At 42.9% G+C, this 22,120-nt stretch overlaps 1 protein-coding gene across 1 annotated transcript in view; it reads right to left on the bottom strand.

Moving 5' to 3' along the window:
* The window catches only part of PRCP (prolylcarboxypeptidase), a 30,460-nt gene that overhangs the window by 3,447 nt on the left and 4,893 nt on the right, over positions 1–22,120 (bottom strand). Inside the window, exons 2-8 of the mRNA XM_048055230.2 lie at positions 10,988–11,128; positions 9,815–9,916; positions 9,345–9,526; positions 8,422–8,579; positions 7,264–7,436; positions 6,675–6,839; positions 5,091–5,278 (exon numbers count right to left, since the gene is read on the bottom strand). Coding sequence (XP_047911187.1) covers positions 5,091–5,278; positions 6,675–6,839; positions 7,264–7,436; positions 8,422–8,579; positions 9,345–9,526; positions 9,815–9,916; positions 10,988–11,128 — 1,109 coding nt within the window. The remainder of the gene's footprint in view (positions 1–5,090; positions 5,279–6,674; positions 6,840–7,263; positions 7,437–8,421; positions 8,580–9,344; positions 9,527–9,814; positions 9,917–10,987; positions 11,129–22,120) is intronic.

The raw sequence follows: 22,120 nt of genomic DNA, 5'->3' as shown, positions 1-22,120 counted from the left end.
CTCCAAGGCTACAGCAAGGAAAACTTTCCTAAACCTCCCTAAATGAAAGTCTGTTTCTACTGGAGTTTGTAATCTCCAGTCAAATTCCCGTTCACACCTGGGCCAATTTTGACTACCACTGGATACTGACAAGACGCTACCAACTGCTCCAAGCTCTCTGCCACTACAAGCATAGAGGGCATTAAAGCGTCACTTCCCCAGCTCTGCAGCATTTCCACACCAAGCACGAAGCATGTGCCCGTAAGAGCATCAGGAGCGGAAGCTGCTGGAGGAGAAACGGCAGTTCTGAAAATCCCCATCCCCTCAAAACAGTGTTTTAATAAAAAATGCTCTGCCCATGATAGGCAAGCAGTATCTGTCTACAGCTTAAGTAAGCACTCCCATGCTAAGAAAAGCTCAATCAGGTGTCTCCAAGAAGGTACTGAAGAGGTGCAATACATACACCTCAGCGTGGGTCTGCAGAGAGATGCACTGCTCCTGGAGGGAGGAACAGCAACAAGGGCTGGAGTATCCTAGGCAAATCCCACTGCAGATAAATCCGCCCTAGAGTGGTTCTGTTGAGATGCAGTATTCTTCCCTTCCCGTGTGAAGTTGTTAAGCTGTGCAAGTTCCTCAACATTAATGCAGTGCTTTTTACCCCACAGGGAGGCACATCCTCTGGTAGACATAGGGGTAGTTTTTGTAAAGCACTCTCTGGTGTTTGGGGATAAAAGACTCTTATGTAAAATGTACAGTGTTGACAATGTGTTTGTTTGAAGAGAAACAACCCAGCTTGAGAGCCAAAGCTTTGTGTGTACAGCACTACTTTTTCATTCAGTTGGTTGCTTTCAAGCTTCTCTCATTTCAACCGCCTTTGGCTAGCATAAATTCTTAACCACTAGATTTGTTTGCTTGTCTATCACTTACAAAGCCAATTTCTGCTGTACAGATTTGTGAAGCCTTGGAAATAAACACTGCAATATAGTTTTGTTTGTTTGTTTTTTTTTTATTTTTAACTAAAGAGAAATTCTACCCTTTTTGGATCTTTTTTCCCCTCACTCTAGAGCATATATCCTGCTGGTACAGAAACAGCAAGAGACAAATGAGAGGAAAGCAACAGGCTTTTGAGCCAAACAGACCAATGTTAACAGATCCAGAGAATAACGCCTAATTCCACTGAGGACTTTTACTTTAAAATACACAGCTGTTTACCAAGCCCAACAGACTAATTCTGATTTTTGTTTTATGTGTTTTTCTCTGAAAAGGCCTTGCACAATGTGAGGCAGAGCACAGATGAATATATCCAGGAGCTGCCTGCCATGGACAATCAGTACAGAGTCAGAACTCCTGAGGGCACAGGCTTTCACCGCATTTATTAAAAGTCTCTCTACCACATAACAGTGTCACAAACAGCCAGTGTTAAGCTGTTCAAAATAAGCATCACCTCACAGCAGAAGTATATCTGTATAAACCTTCCTTTATAGAAAGCTGAGCAGAGTTTAACCTTAAAAATAAGAAAAGTAATGGTTTTGAGTAGACAGCAAACAGCATCCACTAGTTTTTGTATTAGACAAACCTTTATTTTACATTTTGTCCATATAAAAACATTTTCAGACTTTCCGACAAACTTGAAATCAAAGGGAAAGGGGAACATCACGCCAGCCTTCCACAAGGCTATCACCCACAGCAACAATTTCACTGACCAATATCCTGTGTTATAGCTAGAGCTTGTTTAGACTTTGCTTTTATGTGGAAGAGACAGTGCTTGGCTTCTTAAAAGCTAGACAGATTTACCAGCATGGGAAACCTGGACTTTGGCCACAAGATAAGAAGAAATCCACAGGGGAAGAAAATTGCATTTGGCAGAATCCCAGCCCAGACTCTTCTTTTAGAGTTCCCCAGGCAGTGGCAGAACAGTTGGCTTCTTTGGCCACTGTAGATTGACCATTTTACTTTCAAGAGCAACACAAAGCACTCCCATCATTTATTGAGCTGGGAGGCTGGAGACAGATCCTTTTGCTACTCAGTAAGTGGGGGGAGGAATGGGTTAAAAGTACCCAAACTTGGCAAATGCCAGAATAGCAGAAATGAAGCTTTGGCAGGTCCCCCAGAATTGCCACCACTGTACCCTCCTAAGGTGAGGGGGACTGACACCCCTACATTCCTTTAACTATAAAGCAGCAGTCTGGAGGGATTTTGTGTGCATTAGCTCTGGTGGATAGAGGAGCTGAAGTTCCTGTAGTACACAGTAATATGAGTTGTAAAGAAACCACGTCACAGATCTGTGGATTGGAAGAAATCCCACCCCCATCATCACAGCTAAGGTTAGTTTAACAATAGGAAATACCACCCTATTTGCCACAACAGTGTTAACAGATTTTGGTGTGGTACAACAGATTTGGGGTGTTAATGTGTTGGCAGGACAAACAGTTGAAACACTAAATGGTCATTTCTGCTTTGGGACGTTGCAAGTGGGATTTATTATTTCATCTATAATGGCTTTGCATGGATTCCCAAAATGGGATCTTCTTGTGCTGCCCGTGCCTGCCAAGGTGGTGACTGTAAAACAATATCACATTGGGGGTGGGGGGGGAAGGAAATTACTCAAACTATTCAGGCACAACAAGTGGGAATTGTTAAAGAAACCATGATTGCTTCTAATAATCCTATTTGGCCTGTTCAAAGATCAGCACTTGGGGGATGACTGTAGACTACAGAGAACTGAATAAAGTCACCCCCACCACTTGTAGTTACAGTCCCTAGACATGGTTACTCTCATAGACAAAATTAGTGAAAATTTACAGCCCTGGAAGGTGGTGATAGACCTTGCTAATGCTTACTTTTCAATAGCCATTGCTTCACAAAGTCAAGACCAGTTTACCCTTACCTGGTAACAAAAGCAATATACTTGTCAAATATTGCCTCAGGGATATAAACACTGTCCCTCTATTTGCCACCAAATGATAGCAGCTGAGGTAGAGCTACGGTAAGGTACCATTGTTACTTACCATTTTGTTAACGATCTATTGACTATTGCAGTGTAACTACAAGGAACTGAAGTCCTGCTGGCCACACTTTCGGGTGCAAACCAGGATGCTGTTGCACCTCAGCACGCTGCTGGCTCCAATTCAGCCAGCCACCAGGCACTACCCCCAGGGCCTTTCCTGCCAGGCAGCTTTCCAGCCACTCTTCCCCCAGCCTGTGGTGCTGCATGGGGTTGTTGTGCCCCAGGTGCAGGACCCGGCACTTGGCCTTCCTGAACCTCATACAGTTGGCCTCAGCCCATCGATCCAGCCTATCCAGATCCCTCTGCAGAGCCCTCCTACCCTCAAGTAGATCCACACTTGCACCTCTTCTGCTCCCTGTCAGTATCTATCAGCTCAGGAGGCTGAGTACCCAGAGAACAACTGGTCTTGCTGCTAAAGACTGAGGCAAAGAAGGCATTAAGTACCTCAGCTTTTTCCTCATCCCCTGTCACTATATTTTCCCCTCACATCCAATAAAGAATGCAGATTCTCCGTAGTCAGACATCTGGTAAGTTGAAGTCCTCCATGAGACCAAGGGCTAGCTATTGTGAGACTTCTCCCAGCTGCTTGTAGAATGTTTTGTCTGCCTCTTCGGCCTGGTTAGGTGGTCTGTAACAGACACCCACCAGGGTATCTGCCTGCCTCACTGGCCTTCCCCCTGATTCTTACCCATGAACATTCAACATTCATATTACTCTCAAGACAATCCAAACACTCCCTAACATCCAGTGCTACTGCACCAGGTAGCACAACGGCGTACAGTTCCTTCTGTTTGTTGCCCATGCTGCATGCATTGGTGTAGATGCACTCCAGCTGGTCTTACAATCCCCATCACCTCTTGGAGGGGGTGTGTGTGGAAGCCCGAATTCCTACAGAATCGTTCTCAGGCACTTCAGTGATTTCTAACCCATCAATATTCCTTGTCTTTGCTGTGACATGGCTCTCCATCTCCTACCTCCACTGGGAAAGGGGACCAAAGGACTTTGTTAGCACACTGTCCCACAAACTGTGTCACCCGCAGGTTTGTTTCTAGCAAGTCTGGTTTTATCCCATTTTCCCCCTTCAAATCTTGTTTAAAACTCTTCCAATGAGCTCTGCTAACTTTTGTGCAAAAGTCCTTTTTCCCTTTTTGAGATAGGTCTATCCCATCTGCTGTCAGCAGGCCTGGTGTCATGTAGAATGAGCCATGATCAAAAAACCCAAGTCCTGACCAGGTCTGGAACAAGGTATTGGTCTGCTGGCTCTTCCTGTTTCTCCTCATCACTCCCTACAACTGGAGGAATGGAGAAGAACACTACTTGTGCTCCTGATCCCTTAAACCAGTTGTCTGAGGGCCAGAGGGCCTTGGGACTTCCTGTTGGAACTTCATTGCTGCCTACCTGAACAATCAATAACAGGTGGGGCTGCATGAGGGTAGGAAGCTCTCTCTTCACACCTCTAACCCCAAGGAGGCAGCATAATTCCCTACGAAGTGGGTTCAACCTGCATATTGGGCCTTCTGTTCCCTTCAGAAGGGACTCTCCTATGACAATGACCTGTCTTTTTTAATTTTCTGAAGCTGTTTAACCTCAATGAGGCCTCCAAGCCCAGATGAACCGTCATCATCAATATTGTTTAGTCCCACTTGCAGAGTCTCATACCTATTGCACAAGGGCACCTGGGAAGGCAGGATAGTCACTGAGGAGACGTGCACGCTGCCCTGGGCAGGAACTTGTCACCATTGTCCCTTACCCTTTAGGTCCCTGTGGTCAGCCATCTATTTTCTTCAAGGTTTCCTTTTTTTTTTTCCCAGCTTTGGGACTACACTGTGTCTTTTGGGCCTGCCTCAGGGAGTGAAGGAAGTAATTCTAGTAGTCTCTCCCTCTCATGCTCCCTGATACTCCTCATCTTACCTCCTCCCAGAGCTGTCACTAAGCAGAGGAGTTTCTCAGTGCACCTTCCACTTTTGGAAAGGTAATAAAAATAAATTTACGCTTCACATTTTAGCCATAGGTCTGTGGTTGTTCCTGCTGCCTGCCTGTGCCAACCCACACAGTAGTACTGACAGCCCAAACTGGTGGAAGACAACTCTGAAACAAGGCTCACCTGAAAATGATGTTGCTGTGTGAGCTGATGTTCTTCCCTCCGTACATAGAAAGAACCCAAGAGGGGCGAGGTCTCACTCCCCATAACCTGAAGCATTCTTCTGAAAGTGCGTCAAAGTCCCATTTCTGAGGTTCAAACATGTCATTGACACCATCTGTACACATGGGCATCACCATCTCGGTGCAAACCTGGAAGAGAGCAGGGCAACAAGATGCATTCATGAGACTGTCCCATAACTGTGTGTGTAGCACTTAAAAAGCACAAACAAAACATGACTGGTAATTACCATCAAACTATCACAACACGGGTATCAAGCAAAAGCTTCATCTTCCATGCAAGAACCATTTCCTGACCTTAGTGATACTAGAGAGGAAGAACAAAAAGTTATAGCCTGGAAGCCACATAGATTAATCGCCATGGTGGGGGCTAACTCAGTCTATTCCTACTTGTGTCCTTCCCCCCAAGCCTTTAGAAGCAGGCAATCTGCAACAAGCTGCAGATTGGATGCATTTTTATGAGTCCAGCTGCCATATTCTTGTTACCCACATGGTGTCCCCCCCCTGCCTGTCTCAGAGAGTAACTTAAAAGCCTGCACCTCTCCTGGTGCTGTCAGGAGCACAGGAGAAATAGGAGAGAGTGGCCAAGAGCAGATGGTGACAGTCTGAACACTGATTTTTATACCTTGCTTCTGGCATCACTGGCTCTTCTCTTCAGCGGAGAGGCTGAACACTAAGTGCTACGTGTGCTCGCTTAGTAAATGAGACAGAAAGAGCAGAATGCCCTGGACACCTTTACAAAATTACAGATCCCTGTGGTATGTGAAGGGGAAGGTCGCGTCTCAGTGAGCTACACGATGAATAGCCTTAGTTGAAAGAAATCAGTATCAGCATATCCTGACATATTTGTACAGACAGTGGACTTGAGGGGTGCAGTTCGAGGGGAATCAAAGACTAAGATGCTGCTTCTGTACATCCCTTTATAGTCAACATGAAGAGCTGAAACTCAGCAATCAAAGACAACCTAAACCTCCTGGGAAAGTAGCTTCTCTTTCATGCCTTGCCCTCCTCACTACAATCATACTTGCCTCAAACTCTCTGTCATCAGGAAATAAGTTGCTTTACTATAGGAGTACTTATTTCCCTCCTCCCGCCCCCATGTTTTCTACAGAGCAAACATTAGTAGCTATATTTCAACCGGTTATCCTATTTTCCACAGTGATTGCTTGTTTATAAGACTAATGATAAAAGTCATGCATAAGAAAGAGTTAAAGTTCTAAGCCAGACAGAAAAAGAAATACAGCTTGTGATTTTGTTTAGAGAACATCTGAAAACATGACTTGTCCTTGATACTGTCTATGAAGTGTTATTGCAATCCCATTAATTTTCAGTTCTAAATCCAACTTTTTTTTTTTATTTTCGAAGACCTGAGTTCTGTTTAAAGCAGTATATAAACAGGCAGAGTCCTTACTGATGCTTGTGCAGCCCCATCAATTTATATCTGGTCCAACGTATTGACATGGCAATTCCCATCACCTGTAGTCCAAAAAACCTCACTGAGTTACAAATGAAAGGATAGAGTGCATACCTGATAGTACCAACCCAACTGACCAAGATTCTTTGTTGCAGTCTCAGACATGTCAAAGCATGAGGCTTCTCCTGAATAATTGTAGTAGACGTTCACTGCCTGGTAAACATTCTGCAGCAACAGTTTGTCAGAAAGACTGGGATCCTTCAAGAACTTGCAAACTTCCTACAATGAAGAGGAGAGATGGGGTCTCAGTCTGCAAGAAATACGGATAAATACACAACACCTGACAGGACATCCATTTCATCTTCAAAGTACATCCAAACCACCACCAGAAAGCATCTACGTGATGACATACCCTGAGCATTATCATTAAGCCATATTCCATTTGTGCAGTACATGTAATGCAAGCAACCAGAAATTTTACATTTCCTGATTAAAATTCTTGGCTCTTGATACAACCTGTGTCAGTCAACAAACCAGCTGATGCACAAGGAGGGACTTGACCCTGTTCCCCTTTTTTCAGTCACGTTGGCTATACAGATCCAAAAATACAGGAAAAGATACAGGCAAGGAGAGAATTAAACTAAGCGGAAGAGACTTCAATAGCCCAAGCTTTAATCAATCCTCCAAGACAGTCCTCAATTACCTGTACAGGCCAAGCTGGCAGAGGCTGTAAAAAGTCAGCTTTATAGGGATAGTCCACCATAGCCAAGTCTACCCATGTTTCACTCAGCCAACTTTTCAACATAGCAGCATCCTGAAGATTTTTTAATGGGCTGCACAAATGAAATGTGCTGGAAAGCCATTGTAAACCTGCATCTTTAATATAAAAATATAAAAAAAATTTACAGTTAATGTATTAACATAGGTCAGTTGTGCTACTATTAAGTATTTTCACTCAGCATAACTGATCTGGTGAAGTTACCCCACATGCATACAAGCAGAGCAGATCAAAATTTAATCAGCGTCTTTAAGCAAAGGGAAACACCTGAATGGATATGTTAGGATAACATTATCTAAAAGAAGGGATGTACAAGTCATTTGGCATCTTTTTGACAGGAAACGTCAAGGCTTACTTCTTCCAAGAAAAGAAAAGCTTCAAACAAGCTAGCTCAAAAAAATGCAATCTCAGATCTCTCAGGACTCTCCTTGCCTTTGCTTTCATTATATTATCTGGTCTAGAACTCCTCCAATGCAGCTTCTCTGACTTGAATTGGTTAACTCATCATACCAGAATCTCTTTAGGATGCTTAAGTGGCAAGATTTTTATTTAGATTTTTTTTTTTTTTTTTTTACTTTTTAATTCACAAGCCATGCAGAGACCTCATCTGATATATTCACCTTAGCACTAAAGCTAGTGCTATAAAGACTGTAGCAATTTCCTATACTTGATTGCCTCAGCTGGTAGTTAAGGTGTTTTTTGGTTTGTTTGTTCTTGTTTTTTTGTTTTTTTTTTGTTTTTTTTTTTTTTTTTAAGTAACAAAACATCTGTCCTACTTTGTCAGAAGGGAATACAAACATTGAGGTTCTAGTCTGGGAGTCAGCTCGTCTGACCTCAGGAATGTTTGGCCCTAGATTCCAAATCCTGCCACGTGTGAATACATGATCCAGCAAAACAGACATTCATTAAATAATACTGAACATAATTGACAGGTTTTACTACTGAGAATATGGTTTAAAAAACTCATCACCACCACAAATACATCTACACACTGAAGTTATGATGCAAGTTTACTGATTTTATGAAGTCGTAACATAATCCTGAACATTTTGACCCTTTAAATGCATATTGGTGAGGTCTTACCTGTTGAGGAAAGGTGGTTAACGGCACTCCAGGAATTCCGGATACTTTCTGAGCAGCCAGTCCCACTCTTTTTGAAATCGTTAGTTACTATAGTGAAGTAAGCACCACAGGGAACCAAATCACCAAACTGCCAGATTGGGGCAGAGGCTGCCAGAGCTCTACAAATGGATATAAAACATTTTTTTTAATTTTTTTTTTTTTTTTTTAGAAACACATGCATCCTGAACCCCTGCAAAGTGAATTTCTATCCTCTGGGCAACACTTGCCACTATTTAAGTAGCATTTATAATTCCATAAAGCACTCATCCCCTTCCTGAACTAATCACAATGTTGCAAAATTCTTCTGTAGGCCTGTATGCAAAGCCTGCTGAAGGTTACAAGTTTTGGACAGTAGCACAAAGAGGTCAGTAAATACATGAAGTATAAGTTCAGACAGACATAATTGCTACATGAAAAGGACAAATAATAAAGTAAGCTTTCTCACTAGGCACTGTACTAACTCAACTGAAGACAGAGCCCTTGCCCACAAAAAACTGCTCTCTAGCAGGCAAAGGTGAGAAAATTACTATTTGTGTTTGCTAGAGAATAACTAAGGCACTCAAGAGATTATACACCTGCCTCAAGTCACCACGAACTCTGGTGACCCTAGAGAAATTAGGGGAAGAGTTAGTGTTCAGAATTATTACTCTAAAATCTTAATACACATCTCTGAAAGTACACACCATCCAGTACCTGCTGGCCTACAGCTGTCTTTTTTTTGGTAGACAATATCTCTTCCCAAATTCAGAATGACTTACCTTGTCCTCCCAATAGTGAAAAATTCAAGCTGGCTTGAATTACAGTACTTATCCCACTACCGTAACATTTATAGCACTGAAGTAACAAATGCCTGCTCTGTGTTTGAACAGAACAAGTACACTCACCCAACCACCACGTGGGGGTACTTCATCCGAAACCAGGCTGCGAGCATCCCTCCATAAGATCCTCCAATAGCTATGACAGGACTGTAACGGGCTCCTGCAATGGTCTCCTTTAAGTATTCAATTAGTACTGCAAAGTCTGCCAGAGCTTGTTCCGATGTCAGGTAGTTCAGATGCTTGGAATCCTGAGACAAAGAACACAGGTTATATACAGCATTGGAGTGATATCCAGCAGCAGTCTTTCTCCCCCTGAGTAGATGTTGAGTTGTAAAGCTGCCTGAAACTAAACATTTGTTACAGGTGTCCTTTGAAGTGCTATAAAATTCTAGCTTGTTGTTTGTTAATTTAGAATTAGTAGTTATAAAAATAGGATAGTTGTGTGCTTCTAGCACATCTTACTCAGGCACACAGTATTTGCATTGACAAGTATAACAGTTATTTTTGTATAGAACACATGTAAAGAAGACACTTACACTGAAAGATTCATTTCCAAATGGCAATGATTCTCCATAATATCTATGTTCAGCAAATACTAACATGGCATTAAGTTCTTCAGCCACATCCCACATAAAACCCTGGTTGGGGAAAAACACACATTTAAACACATTGAGTTAATCACTTGCAAAGTCTTTACTTTCAATCTATTGTACCTCAAATCTTGTTCTTTGATTAGCAAAATATCACTACCAAAATACAACCAGAAAGGCAGATTGCAATTTGGTTTTAAAGCATCTTTGCAGAAAGAAAATATAGAAGGCAGACCCAGAGATAAGGCAAGTGTACCAAAAAACGCTGCAAAGTATTAAGCAACACTGTTTTGTGAGTATACTTGGGCAATCCTGCCAGAACTCCTACTGCAGGATTAACAAGCTTAATCCACAGGACATCAAAAAACACAACAGGAAAAAAGCATGCATTTGAGTTAGGACTGTATTACAGAAAGAAGTGTTTGGCAATAAACAATCTAGAGCACTGAAATGCTTATTTTCAACTAATAAATAATTAGGACAACTTGTTGACAGCAGCATGTTACCACCCACCAGCTATCACCTGCTGACAGAGCAGTGTGTAAGCAGCCCTCACTTTCTTCAGGCCCAGGACACCACCTTTGTTGTGGCAGTGGACTTTGCATTGAAGTGGCTAAAAAATGCCCACACACTGCATCCTGCATTTGTCAGGGAAGCAAAAAATTTCTATGGGTTTTGTGAGGGAACAGGCATCATCTATTCTTGATGTCTGGCCAGCTGAATCTCACTTCACATTTTTCTCAGATAAAAACAAAACAATAATCAAAACCTCTCATTTCACTCAGAAGCATTCTGAAGTAATGGGTTTGATGCAATGGGTCCAAACTTTTATATCCTTAGCCTGAGGCACCACAGAGCATTTCCCCTAGAAGTTTTCTTCACAGCTCAAGGAAGCGCTCCCCTTTGATTTCTGCGGACTTCAGATAGGACCCCCACATCCCCTAAAACTTCTCCTATACTTTTTTCAGCTTACTCTCTCCTGTAGCTGTCATAAAGCCATTGCAAACTTCTCTTCAAATAATGTTCTGATATTGTCTTCCTCCTTCTTCCTTATTTTTCCACTAGGCAACTGCTGGAAAGGACTATAATTCAAAAATCAAGGATCTGTTTCATACGTACTGTGTTGTTGCAGAACCATGTGATGTCTCCTTCATTGCCTGTATAGAACAGTATCGGTCCATTGTCTTTCTTCCAGTGCTGATCTGCTATCAGATACCGCTGCTGGAATGTAAGGTTTTCATCAAAGCCAAAGTGATCAATCTGTCAAAAACAAGGAATAACATCACACTCAGAGAGCTAAAAGAGATAAGAACATTTTTATAGTATCATTCTTAACACGATACCTAAATACATTCAGGAGAACAAACAAATCATAACAGATCAAAGTCTGATTTAATAAAAGTTAACAAGCAAAAACAGTCATTGTCATGCAGTGTTGAATGTCTTAGGAAAATTCGTTACTAACCTTACCATTTAAAAAAAACTCCCCCTTTCAGCCTAAGATTGAATTTTAAAAATATTCCTGTTAGAATATCCTTTTTATTCTTAGAATAACTAATCCTCTGCAGATCTTGTGTAATTGACAGATTTTTCAGATAGTTTTATCAAGTTCTTCTCCTCCTCTCCTTGCAATTTTCAGCAAATCACAGCTTCCACAACTCTCCTTCTTTCTACTGCCCTAGAAATATTGTAAGAATACATATATATATACACAACTTGAGACAATAAAACTAACACTGTGTTTTGACTGAGAAATTTATTCTCAACTCATAAAGTCAGTTTTTCAGTTTTATTCATATTGCTTCGTATGCACTGTCCCCCTTGACCCATCCCCAGACGTTCATCTGTACTGGAAAGTTTATTGAAATTGCTTTTACAAGTTAGCTCCCTGCACTAGCAGGATCTTACTCTGCAACCAAAATATCCACATAAGCTTTTAATATACAGACTAGCCCCCAAGAGCTATGCTGCCTAATTTCCATGTATTCACAAGTCATCGCTATTTTTACCCCATCAGCTAAAGATGACCTGTACTTCCCCAACTTTGACTTCCATCAGCACAAAGCAGCATCTTTTCCTTTCGTGCTGCTTCCTGCAGATGGCAACAGCCTGACATCTGCTGGCTTGAGCATCTCTGCTCACCCAACTGCTTTTACACCGACAACTCTGCCAAACCTTTCAGATGATCGATGAACCAGCCTGCCACATTCCGTTTTGAAAATACCTTCAAGTTAACATTAGGAAGCAGACCAGGAGCAAATCCAAGCACTTGCTGCTAACACAGTGAACTAACTGCTGGGCAGATTTCTCCTGGCAACTCAGGAAAGGCAGCCCAACTCCTGACCTGCAGGATCCAGATAATCCATACCACGTATGTATGCGTTCTTTGCAACAGAGAGAGCAGAAACTTAGGATACACACTGCTGCAAAGTCTTACCAAACTCTCTCAAAGCTCACTCATTCTTGGACCTAAGGATCAGACTTGACGCTGAAGCGAGAGGGCAGCTGTGCTGTAGCTCACTGAACAGCTGAAGGTCTGTGCATTGTAATCCTGACATGAGACAGGGTCTTCATGCTGAATAAGCTCACTCCAGTGTCTGGTGCCAGACCTAAATAAACCTAACCTATGTTCTACAGTTTTGCTTTGTGGGACAACTCACTACTTAAGCACGTGGTGGTGGCACCATCCACGTATTTAGTGGTTATTTCACTGAATTCAAGTAATGACAACACACGCCAGGCTTATTTCACACAAATAACTCACCTGCTGCTTCTACGTTTGCACGACTGTTTATTTTAAGTTCACTTTCTATATCAAGAGTGATTTGTAGCAAGGCAGAACAAATGAAAGTCCTTGGTCATAAGACCTTGGTACAATTAAAGACAGATTAGATAAGGCTGAGCTAAAAAATTACTGCAGTTATTAAACTCCAATACTATTAGAAAGTAAAATTCAAGCATCTTTTGTTCCAGGTCTGTCTGCAAGAGGGGAAAGCATCTTTTCTTATTTAAAATTTCTGGTTAGTCTGCTGGTCAGAAATATTTAAGAAAAACAACAAAAGACAGGCTTACGTGCCCCATCTGTCTCTTATGGAAAAAAAATAAACATCTAACCTTAAAATTTGATTCTTTTCCTGCAGAAAGCCAGAGTGCCAACTACAAGACTGCACAAAGCATTCAGTTTTCCCGACCTACGAAGTTACGTACCAAAATCTTCTCAGTGCAGACAGCTTAGTGCACCACAGACAGAAAACCAGTGGGGGGAAAAAAAAAATCACAATAGGTGAATGCATCAGCAACCTACGGTGAGGCAGGTTGAGGCTATCCAGTGGGATATTGTGCAGAACTAATTCAAAAGCCCTTCTCATCATTCCCATTCCACAGAAACTGGAAGATCTGGATAGTAATATTCAAATATGAATGTTTTCCTGAATGATGGATAATATTCTCTGTACATGCAGGATTTACAACAGTTTACTTCTGATGCGATCCGTTGGTCTGCTCCCACAAAACTGAAAAAAAAAATCCCAGTGCTCTAGTAAGTCTGCCTCTCAGTAATGAGAGAAGTACAGGAACTAAAGCTTCCCTTTGCCAGTTTTAGTGACCCCGGTGACAGCAGCAGTACGATTCTCCACCATGATTCTGAATTATGCTGCAGACTAACTCATTGCCAGTCACTTTTTCTCCTTCTTCCCTCCACCTGTCAAATTCGGATAGCCTCAGCAGCTAAACTGTCTTATGTTCATGAGAAATCAAACCACAGAAATATGCCAAATCCCAGACAGCGCAGACAAGTCCGGACTTCTTCGCAAAAATCACAAGTACCTATTACTCAACTGAACAGCAAACTCCTACTGCTAGATGATGGGGCTTCTTACCTTGTAAGAACTTGTCTTTGCAAGAGTAAGACACATAACATGAATAGCAAAGAAAACCTCATGTTTGTGAAGCAAACAGCTGTCACAGCTACCAGTTATTGCCAAGAAATTTAAAGAACTCAGAAGAATCCAGGACTGCAAAATGCAACTCCGGAACATCCCAAGCAGCGCCTCCTCCCAAGAGTAAGGGCTGTCTGAAGATGTATGAAGTTGGAGAGAAGAAGCACAAGAACCACTATGAAATTGTGAAATGGGAGGTTCAGGCACAAAGGGAAAGTTGTAGCCCAGAAACAGCAGATGGAGCTGTTGTGTAGCCAAAGCGTGCTGCAGGATCGCACATGGGAGCTGCCTGGTCTCATTCAGCAGGTGGCTTCTTCCCCCTGCCTTATTTAAAGGCAAGCATGTAAATAAAAAAAACTCCATGTAAAGTGCACCTCAACACATAGTAACTCTGATCGCCCATTCAGATTTTATTAACATGTTGAACCAGAAAAATTCTTTTCTACTCCTGAGCCCAAAAGGAACGGGTACGACAAAACCAATTTGGCTTTCACAATCACACTCAATTCGATACAACAGACCATACCAACAAAAGAAGAGTTTAATACATGAGTACAGTACCTTAATTGCTGGTTACCAGTAACATTAGTTAGGGTACATTATCATATGAGTTTTTTTATAATTAGTTTTCATCATTACGATTACTGCCAGCAGGTCAGCAGTAACTACAAGGCCCAGAGCAGCCAATTTGGCCCTGATTTGAGCAGGAGGCAGGGCCAGGCCAGGCTGCATTCAGAGCTCCCTTCCAAACTACTCCAGGATTTATCCAAAGCAGTTACACAGCCTAAAATTTTAAGCTTCTGTAACCGCTACCTGGCAGATTTGGTTAGAATTAAGAAAACGGCCTTCAGCAACAACACAACAGCAGCCTCTTACAAATGAGGCTACGATGTACATGCAACACCATCTCTGGCACAGAATCAGATGTTCTGATAAAAGGAAAGACTAAAATAGAAAAAGGAGGAGGAGTGGAAGCAAGAAGTTACAAGTTTAAGGCAAGGTTTTGCCACCTGAGGTAGGCAGAATGCGAAAACTTTGGAGAGCTACATCTCAGAGGCAAAGAAAGCAACAGCAATGTTTCAGTTCCACATACAAAAACCCTTGTCAGCCTTGCTTCAGTAAGAAGTGGAATCTCCCTGTATTTCCCCCCCAGCTTTGTCCTAGAGGCTGGTGAGAGCTTTAGACCGAAGCCTTGAGCCAGCAGCTTTCAACCTTCGGCACACAGACTTTCTACAGCGCAGCTCAGGATGAAGAGCTCTCTTCGCACTGGCGTCTGCCTCTCTGCCTTCCGCTCCAAATATGTGGCACAGTTTTGACCTTACCTTGTACATGCACGTGTCACGTGCTTATGTTGACCTCTCAAAGATGACTTATCTCCTTTATGCGATTTTTTTTTTGTCGTTGTTTTATTTTAAATGTACTTCCCAAAACAAGCTGCCCTGCTATACACATCTCCCTCAGGGAGGAGACAAAAAAGGCACAGCAGATGTTTGTTAGTTATTGTACAGCTGTTTGTCTGCTTAATGCTCTCCTGGAAATATTCTGAACCCATGGTACCAAGTGAAGTACAAAGACAAAACAGGACACGTGGAATAAAACCCACTTCCTTCTCAGCAGCACCTTAAGGTCATTAAGGACTACAGGGACAGGACAGCAACACAAAGCCTTTTCCAAAAGGGGCTAATTCATAGGGTAGCATCTAACAAAACGCATTTAATGTCATCCAGGGTGGTAAATCTAACCGATGGCTTTATGCTTTTGAGATTCTGCAAAGACAGAAAGCATCAAAGCCTCCATAGAGTCACAGAATGTTTTGGGGTGGAAGGGACCTTAAAGCCCATCTAGCTCGAACCCCCTGCCATGGGCAGGGACACCTCCCACCAGCCCAGGCTGCCCAAAGCCCCATCCAGCCTGGCCTTGAACACCTCCAGGGATGGGGCATCCACAGCTTCTCTGGGCAACCTGTGCTAGTCCCTCACCACCCTCTGAGTAAAGAATTTCTTTCTTGCATCTAAACTAAATCTCCCCTCTTTTAGTTTAAAGCCGTGACCCCTTGTCCTGTCATTATCTGCCTCAGCAAAGAGTCACTCTCCATCTTTTTTATAAGACCCCTTTAAGTACTGAAAGGTTGCAATGAGGTCTCCCCAGAGCCTTCTCTTCTCCAGGCTGAACATCCTCAACTCTCTCAGCCTTTCTTCATAGGAGAGGTGCTCCAGCCCTCTGATCATCTTTGTGGCCCTCCTCTGGACCCACTCTAATAGCCCCACATCCTTCTTGTGCTGGGGGCCCCAGACCTGGATGCAGCACTCCAAGTGGGGCCTCACAAGGGCAGAGCAGAGGGGGACAGTCACCTCCCTCCACCTGCTGGCCACTCCTCTGTTGATGCAGCCCAGGACGCAGTTGGCCTTCTGGGCTGCAAGCACGCACTGCTGGCTCGTGTCAAGCTTTTTGTCCACCAGAACCCCCAAGTCCTTCTCTGCAGGGCTGCTCTCAATGAGTCCTTCTCCCAGTCTGTGCTTGTGTCTGGGACTGCCGAACCCAGGTGCAGCACCCTGCACTTGTTGAACCTCATTAGATTCACATAGGCCCTGTCCAGGTCTCTCTGGATGGCATCCCTTCCTTCCGGGGAAACAACCGCACCACTCAGCTTGGTGTCACACCTCATTTTAACATTGTGTCATAGATTTCTTTTCCCAAACTTGGTTATCCCATTTGAGATTGAGTCAGTTGTTTTACTGGTGAAAAGCCAGAGGATTAAGGAGGCATGCTCCACCCTCCAAGAGTTCATGGAGTTGTTTTGAGTGCTCATCCTGTCTGAATTGTTTCCTGAGGACAGGAAGATGCAGGATGGTCTGAGGATATCCTCCTGCGTGAACGGCAGTATGGGCACCAGGCTCCCTGGGATTTCACTGGTGCATTTCTATTCACGGCTTTACTCCTGGCAGGCTGTGGGGCTCCTCTCCAGTTCACTGGCCCTATTAGCTTTGTTTCCTCTTCTAATCCTTGCTTCCTCCATCTAAGTTGGATGTTCACAAGGGCAGACTGCCTTGCCATCTTTGTAGAGCATCAGATGGAAAGAGGCCCCAAATTTTCTTACAAGTGCTGTTACATATACATAGTCAAGCTCAAAAACCATGGCAGCACGTGAGTACCACCAGAACTACGTACTCACACACTACTTACCTCTCCGTAGCAGTGGAGACATGGGAGCAGAACTAGAATCTAAATAAAACATGAGTTAAGAAGTACGTCTCCCCAACATTATTCCTATTGCTTTGCTTCCTCCTGTTGCGTATTTTCTGTATTACAGCCTTTGAGGCTTCATCTCATTCACTGCTGGGGAGATTCTCTTCTTAACTCCCAACAGGCTTATTGACTTAAGAAACACTACTAGCTTTATTTTCTTATCTTTTTCACCTTAAATACATGGAATGAGGTGTTCTGCAAAGTATTCAACAACTGAGTTTTGTATTCCTTGCTCAGCAGACTGATACTTGTGCAATGGACAGCTGAGACCAAAGACTAACAGTCCATCAAAATACTTAGTTTGATGCTTGGTGGAAGAGCATGCAGATGTGAACTGTGTCTTCTTGCATCAGGCTACACTGACCCTCTAACTTGAAAGTCCTAGAAATAAACTAACAAAATTGGAATTCAGAGACAGAATCTTGATGCCATTGTAATCTTTCATATTCCCCATAATTCAGAAGTTTCATAGCAATTCAGAGGTTTTGGTCAATGGCTTTAATTTTATTTCAATCATTTGTCACATTTAACATGACTGACATAACAATATGCAAGCTTTCTGCCTACTAGTTCCAACTTCCATTTTACTAGTGAAGGTCTAGAAAACCACTTTGTAATTTCTCCGTTGCTAGAGTTAGCTCTCAGTCCAAGAAACTCCTCAAAAGCAAATCCAGATTTAAGATCCTTGTAATGGAAGGATCTCCATTGTGATTATGTCCTTGTGAACAAATTACCCTTTGACTGTAATCATGATTTGTGTATTTTGCTGAAGCTTCTTTTACACTGCAGGAACTGTGTCATCTGCTCTAGGGAGGCTGCAACTGTTTAAGGAAGTCTGCTTTTGGCACTCATTTATCACTTCGGTGATTAAAAAGAAGTGACAAGCAGAGTCTCAGACAGGAACTGTACCCCCTGCCCTGTGTCACACAGCTTGGACGAAGCGCTTAGATGAAACAGACCAAAGAACATTTAAACAGCTACAGGATATGCTGTAGGGAAGCACCAGGCTACTCAGGTCAGCCCTCGTTAGAAATAAACAGTTCCCAAACGCTACATGATGAAGGGTTATTTTTATGTTAGAAACCAGAGCAACCGAAGAGAACACAAACAAATTGGTTTTGACTTCCACAAACCATTAGTAGCATCATACCACAACCCAAACTCCAGATCCCCCTAACCACGTAAAGAAGAACTCCACAGTCATGCTTAGGCTTAGACTGCTCGGGTGAGAAATCCTCCAGCAGTGAGTCAGGACATACTTTGTTCCCTTTTTCTGAGAGGTCCCAGGCCCCCCACAATTTTCTGCCCCAGACTCCAGGGTGGCAAAGCTCCAGCAGAAGGGAGAGGATGTGATAAGAACAGCTTGGATCAGCTTTCCTGCTGAAGTCTTAACCGTGCTCTCAATTGCACCCACACCTCATTCTTCCCAAAGCAGTGGGGGCTTGTGCTGCTGAAAATCAGTCAGCTACGTGAATTTAAACAAACTGGCAGTGACACACTGATGCTTCCAGTTAAGGCACAAATATCCTGGAGAAATTCTTCCACGGGACAAGGGATGGGGCAAGGAGTAGGGAGCAAACAGGTCAGGGCTGTATTACCCAAAGCACGTGATTTCATAAAGCACTAAGATGCACAACACCAGCACAAATGAAGTTACTCTGGTGAACGGTCTCTCAGACCCATAACAGGCAAAGGTCTGTCTTTTTTCCATCTGCCTGCCAGACGATTACAAATCCATCACAGCTGGAGGACTGACTTCAGAGGGAAATAAAAAGTTGCACGCAACCTCTCAATATGGCCCTGATTAAGCAGTACAAGACACTGGATATCCAGTTTTGCTGGGAGCACCTGACAGCTTTGAATACTGCTAATCATTTAAACAAAACCTTCCAAAAATAAATTCAAGACTATTTTGATGTGGTCAAACTAAAACACCTCTACACCTCCCCCAAGAGGGCTAGAACTTTCTAAATTGCCAAGTATTTTTTTTTAAAGTTCAACTCAAGTTGCAACTGTTTTACCTCCCAGACTTCCAGGGCAGCAAAGTGCCGCTCAGTCACCACTGTCTGTATCTTGAACAGGGGAGGAAGAAGCGTTTTGGAAAACAAAGCACGAAAGCCACAGTTAGTCATACAGCCCTTGTGCAATAGCAAAAAGGCCACAAGCAATTGCTCCTCTGGCAAGCTTGCAACACATCTGGACAGAAGAACTGCCTACCTGCTGGGCTCCAACACACGGGTAGAGGCCCAATGGGGAGATCAGTTGCAGTCAGGGAATTCACACCCTTGGCTCTCTGCAGGTCAACAGGTTTCCTACAAATTGCTCTACTTCCAAGCAGAAACACATGGGTCTCTTGTTCCAGCTGTTACAGAAGTGCTCCAGTGGCTGAGCAGCTCTACCAAACAGATGGACACTCACCAAGTCTCCACACCACAATTAACTCCCACAACTGACCTGGACTGATAATGCTTTTCTCGTGGCAAGCCCATGTTTTTCCCTTCTAAACAGAGGCCCTCAGATTTTAGCTGAAAAATATTTTTCTATTTCAATTTTTATTTCTCAAAAAGAGGCAAGAACATCTTTTTACAAACTACCCCATTCAGAACAGGCCCTGAAACAGAGACACTTGCAAAAAGCAATTTGCCATCAGCTTGTAGGACAGGAGCCTCTGCCTATGAGTTGAATTTTGAGTTGAATCTCTGCATTTTACCCCAGTAACTGTGACTTGAGGGATTCAAAAGTGTACATTTGTAGGGGAATGGGCTAAAGTTGCGCCAGGGGAGGTTTAGGTTGGATATTAGGAAGAACTTCTTTACTGAAAGGGTTGTTAGGCATTGGAATAGGCTGCCCAGGGACGTGGTTGAGTCACCATCCCTGGAGGTCTTTAAGAGACGTTTAGATGTAGAGCTTAGTGATATGGTTTAGTGGAGGACTAGTTAGTGTTAGGTCAGAGGTTGGACTAGATGATCTTGGAGGTCTCTTCCAACCTAGATGATTCAGTGATTCTAGGTGGTCAGCCACTTATCACCGTGCAGGGAAGAGTGTAGAAAAGCCAGCATCTCCAGAGCAGCACGTGGTTTTGAACAGCTTTTGTGGAAGACTCCACTTTCAGGGAGTCAGGCAGTAACAAAAAGCAAGCTGCTGGTTCGAGGCATAAATCAAACGTTTTGTTAATGCTAGTTTTGCTTTCACCCACTTCCTTTAATTCAGCCTGGCCTCAATCCAAGTCCAGCTGAAGTCAAAGAGTTCAATACCCACCACTTTCTGTTCCTGTTGTCTTGACGGGAAGTTCCTGCATGGAAACTACCATCTCAGCCTACCTCCTACATTCTCAGTTCCTTTGTCCACGCTTTTAGAAAGTTTTTGTTGGTTTTTTTTTTTTTGCTTCAAAATGCAAGACAAATTTACTCCCTTTAGAAGGGGAATAAATTAACCAGAAATGAAAGGAGATGCACCAAGTGAGTCCATATCAGCAGCCAGAGGTAGAAGCCATGGCAGGGTATCACAGCTCCCTGCGAACTTGCATCCCACGCAGGCTGGCCCTTCGCTGGCCACCCTCCTCTCCTCTGAAGAGATCTCTTGGATCTTGCTCCACCATCATCTTCTCCAGATGAGGTGATCTTCACCTAACCATTGTCAGCAAGGCTGACGCAAGGGAGAGCTTGTATATAAGGTTTATACTGTGACCGAGTAACTGAATAAAGGAAACATCTGTTAAGTCATTCTGACAATAGAAACAACAGCCCAAAAGCGTGCAAGGCTTTTTGCTCACTGTATGCATTTAGAGAGCTACCACCACAGTGCAGCACCACTTACAGTACCAATGCCACGTGGCAGTAGCACTGTAACAGCACTGAGTACCAGCTTTGCCACGTATTTTAGGGCTGAACCAAGCCCAGGGGTCAGTGCTGAAAAATTTAAATCAGCAAAAGAAAATTAACTCCTTACTCCACAGGCAAGGAAGATTGTCTACAAGCTGTTCTGAAAAGAAATACCATTCCCATTCTTCCATCCATGCTTAATTCTGACTTCAAGGGCCTACAAAACAAAAAAATAATAATCATTTTGCAAGTGTATGGAAGATCACTGACTGCAGCCTGGTTTTCCCATTAATTTCTCACCAACTTTCACTGCCTTAGCAGTACACCTAGCAATACACTACCTATGTATTCCGGAACATATGAAGTAAAGAAAATTAAGGTATTTCTTCAGTTTTTGAAGACTTAAAGAAATAATCTATTCTAGCGCAACCTCCAGTCTCTCAACAGTTTGGCATGTTACAAATTATCTATACTGTCTCTGACTATGCCTTTGGCTGTTTGATGGTCCTGATCTCTTCAAAGCACCCACGCAGAACACATGAGCAGTAAATTTTCCTTTGAACTTCATTTCCATCTCCCTCTCCCCCAAAAGCAAGAAACACAGCTGGCAGCTCAGGCAATGAGTGCAAGTTAAATAACTTCAACAGGATTTCTCTCAGCTGCTTACTACTTCAGCCACGTGCAGTTTTGTTTAGTCTTTAGTTCTTCAGATTTTCTTTAATAAAAAGCTTTACAGAAGCATTTCAGCCTCTTATTGTAGCTTTTTAATGGTTAAAGCTAGAGATAAAAGTGCTTATTTTCAGAGAGAGCAGTGGTTATGGATGCTTTTTGTAGCCTTCAGTATTAACTGCTCACTCAAAGGAAGAGACTGCAATTTGTGAGGAAATTAAGTGTTTCCTGCTTAATTTGAGAAGCTGATGCCTGCATTGTGACCCACAGATAAGTACTGCATAAAAATAAAAATGCACTGACGAGCTTTAACAAGTACTTCCCTGCTTTCCTGTCCACTGAATAAGAGCTATTGTTTTGCTTATAGAGCTGGTTTATAGCTTACAGCTCCTGTTTTAAATCACACTGTGATATCACAGAGTAAGAGCTGCCAAGTGCCCTTGTACTCCTTGATGAGTAAAACATATACGCCAAGCAATTCACCTCAAAGACAAACATCAGCATCACTTCTCTGACCACTGACATAGCTTCTAATGGGTACCAAGGGGCTATGTAAAAAGCACTTTGTTTTTTCCTTC

The sequence above is a fragment of the Anser cygnoides genome, chromosome 1, assembly GCF_040182565.1.
Source record: "Anser cygnoides isolate HZ-2024a breed goose chromosome 1, Taihu_goose_T2T_genome, whole genome shotgun sequence".
NCBI lineage: Eukaryota > Metazoa > Chordata > Aves > Anseriformes > Anatidae > Anser > Anser cygnoides.
The sequence above is the reverse complement of the archived record's forward strand: the minus strand, read 5'-3'. Positions and strand labels throughout refer to the sequence as shown.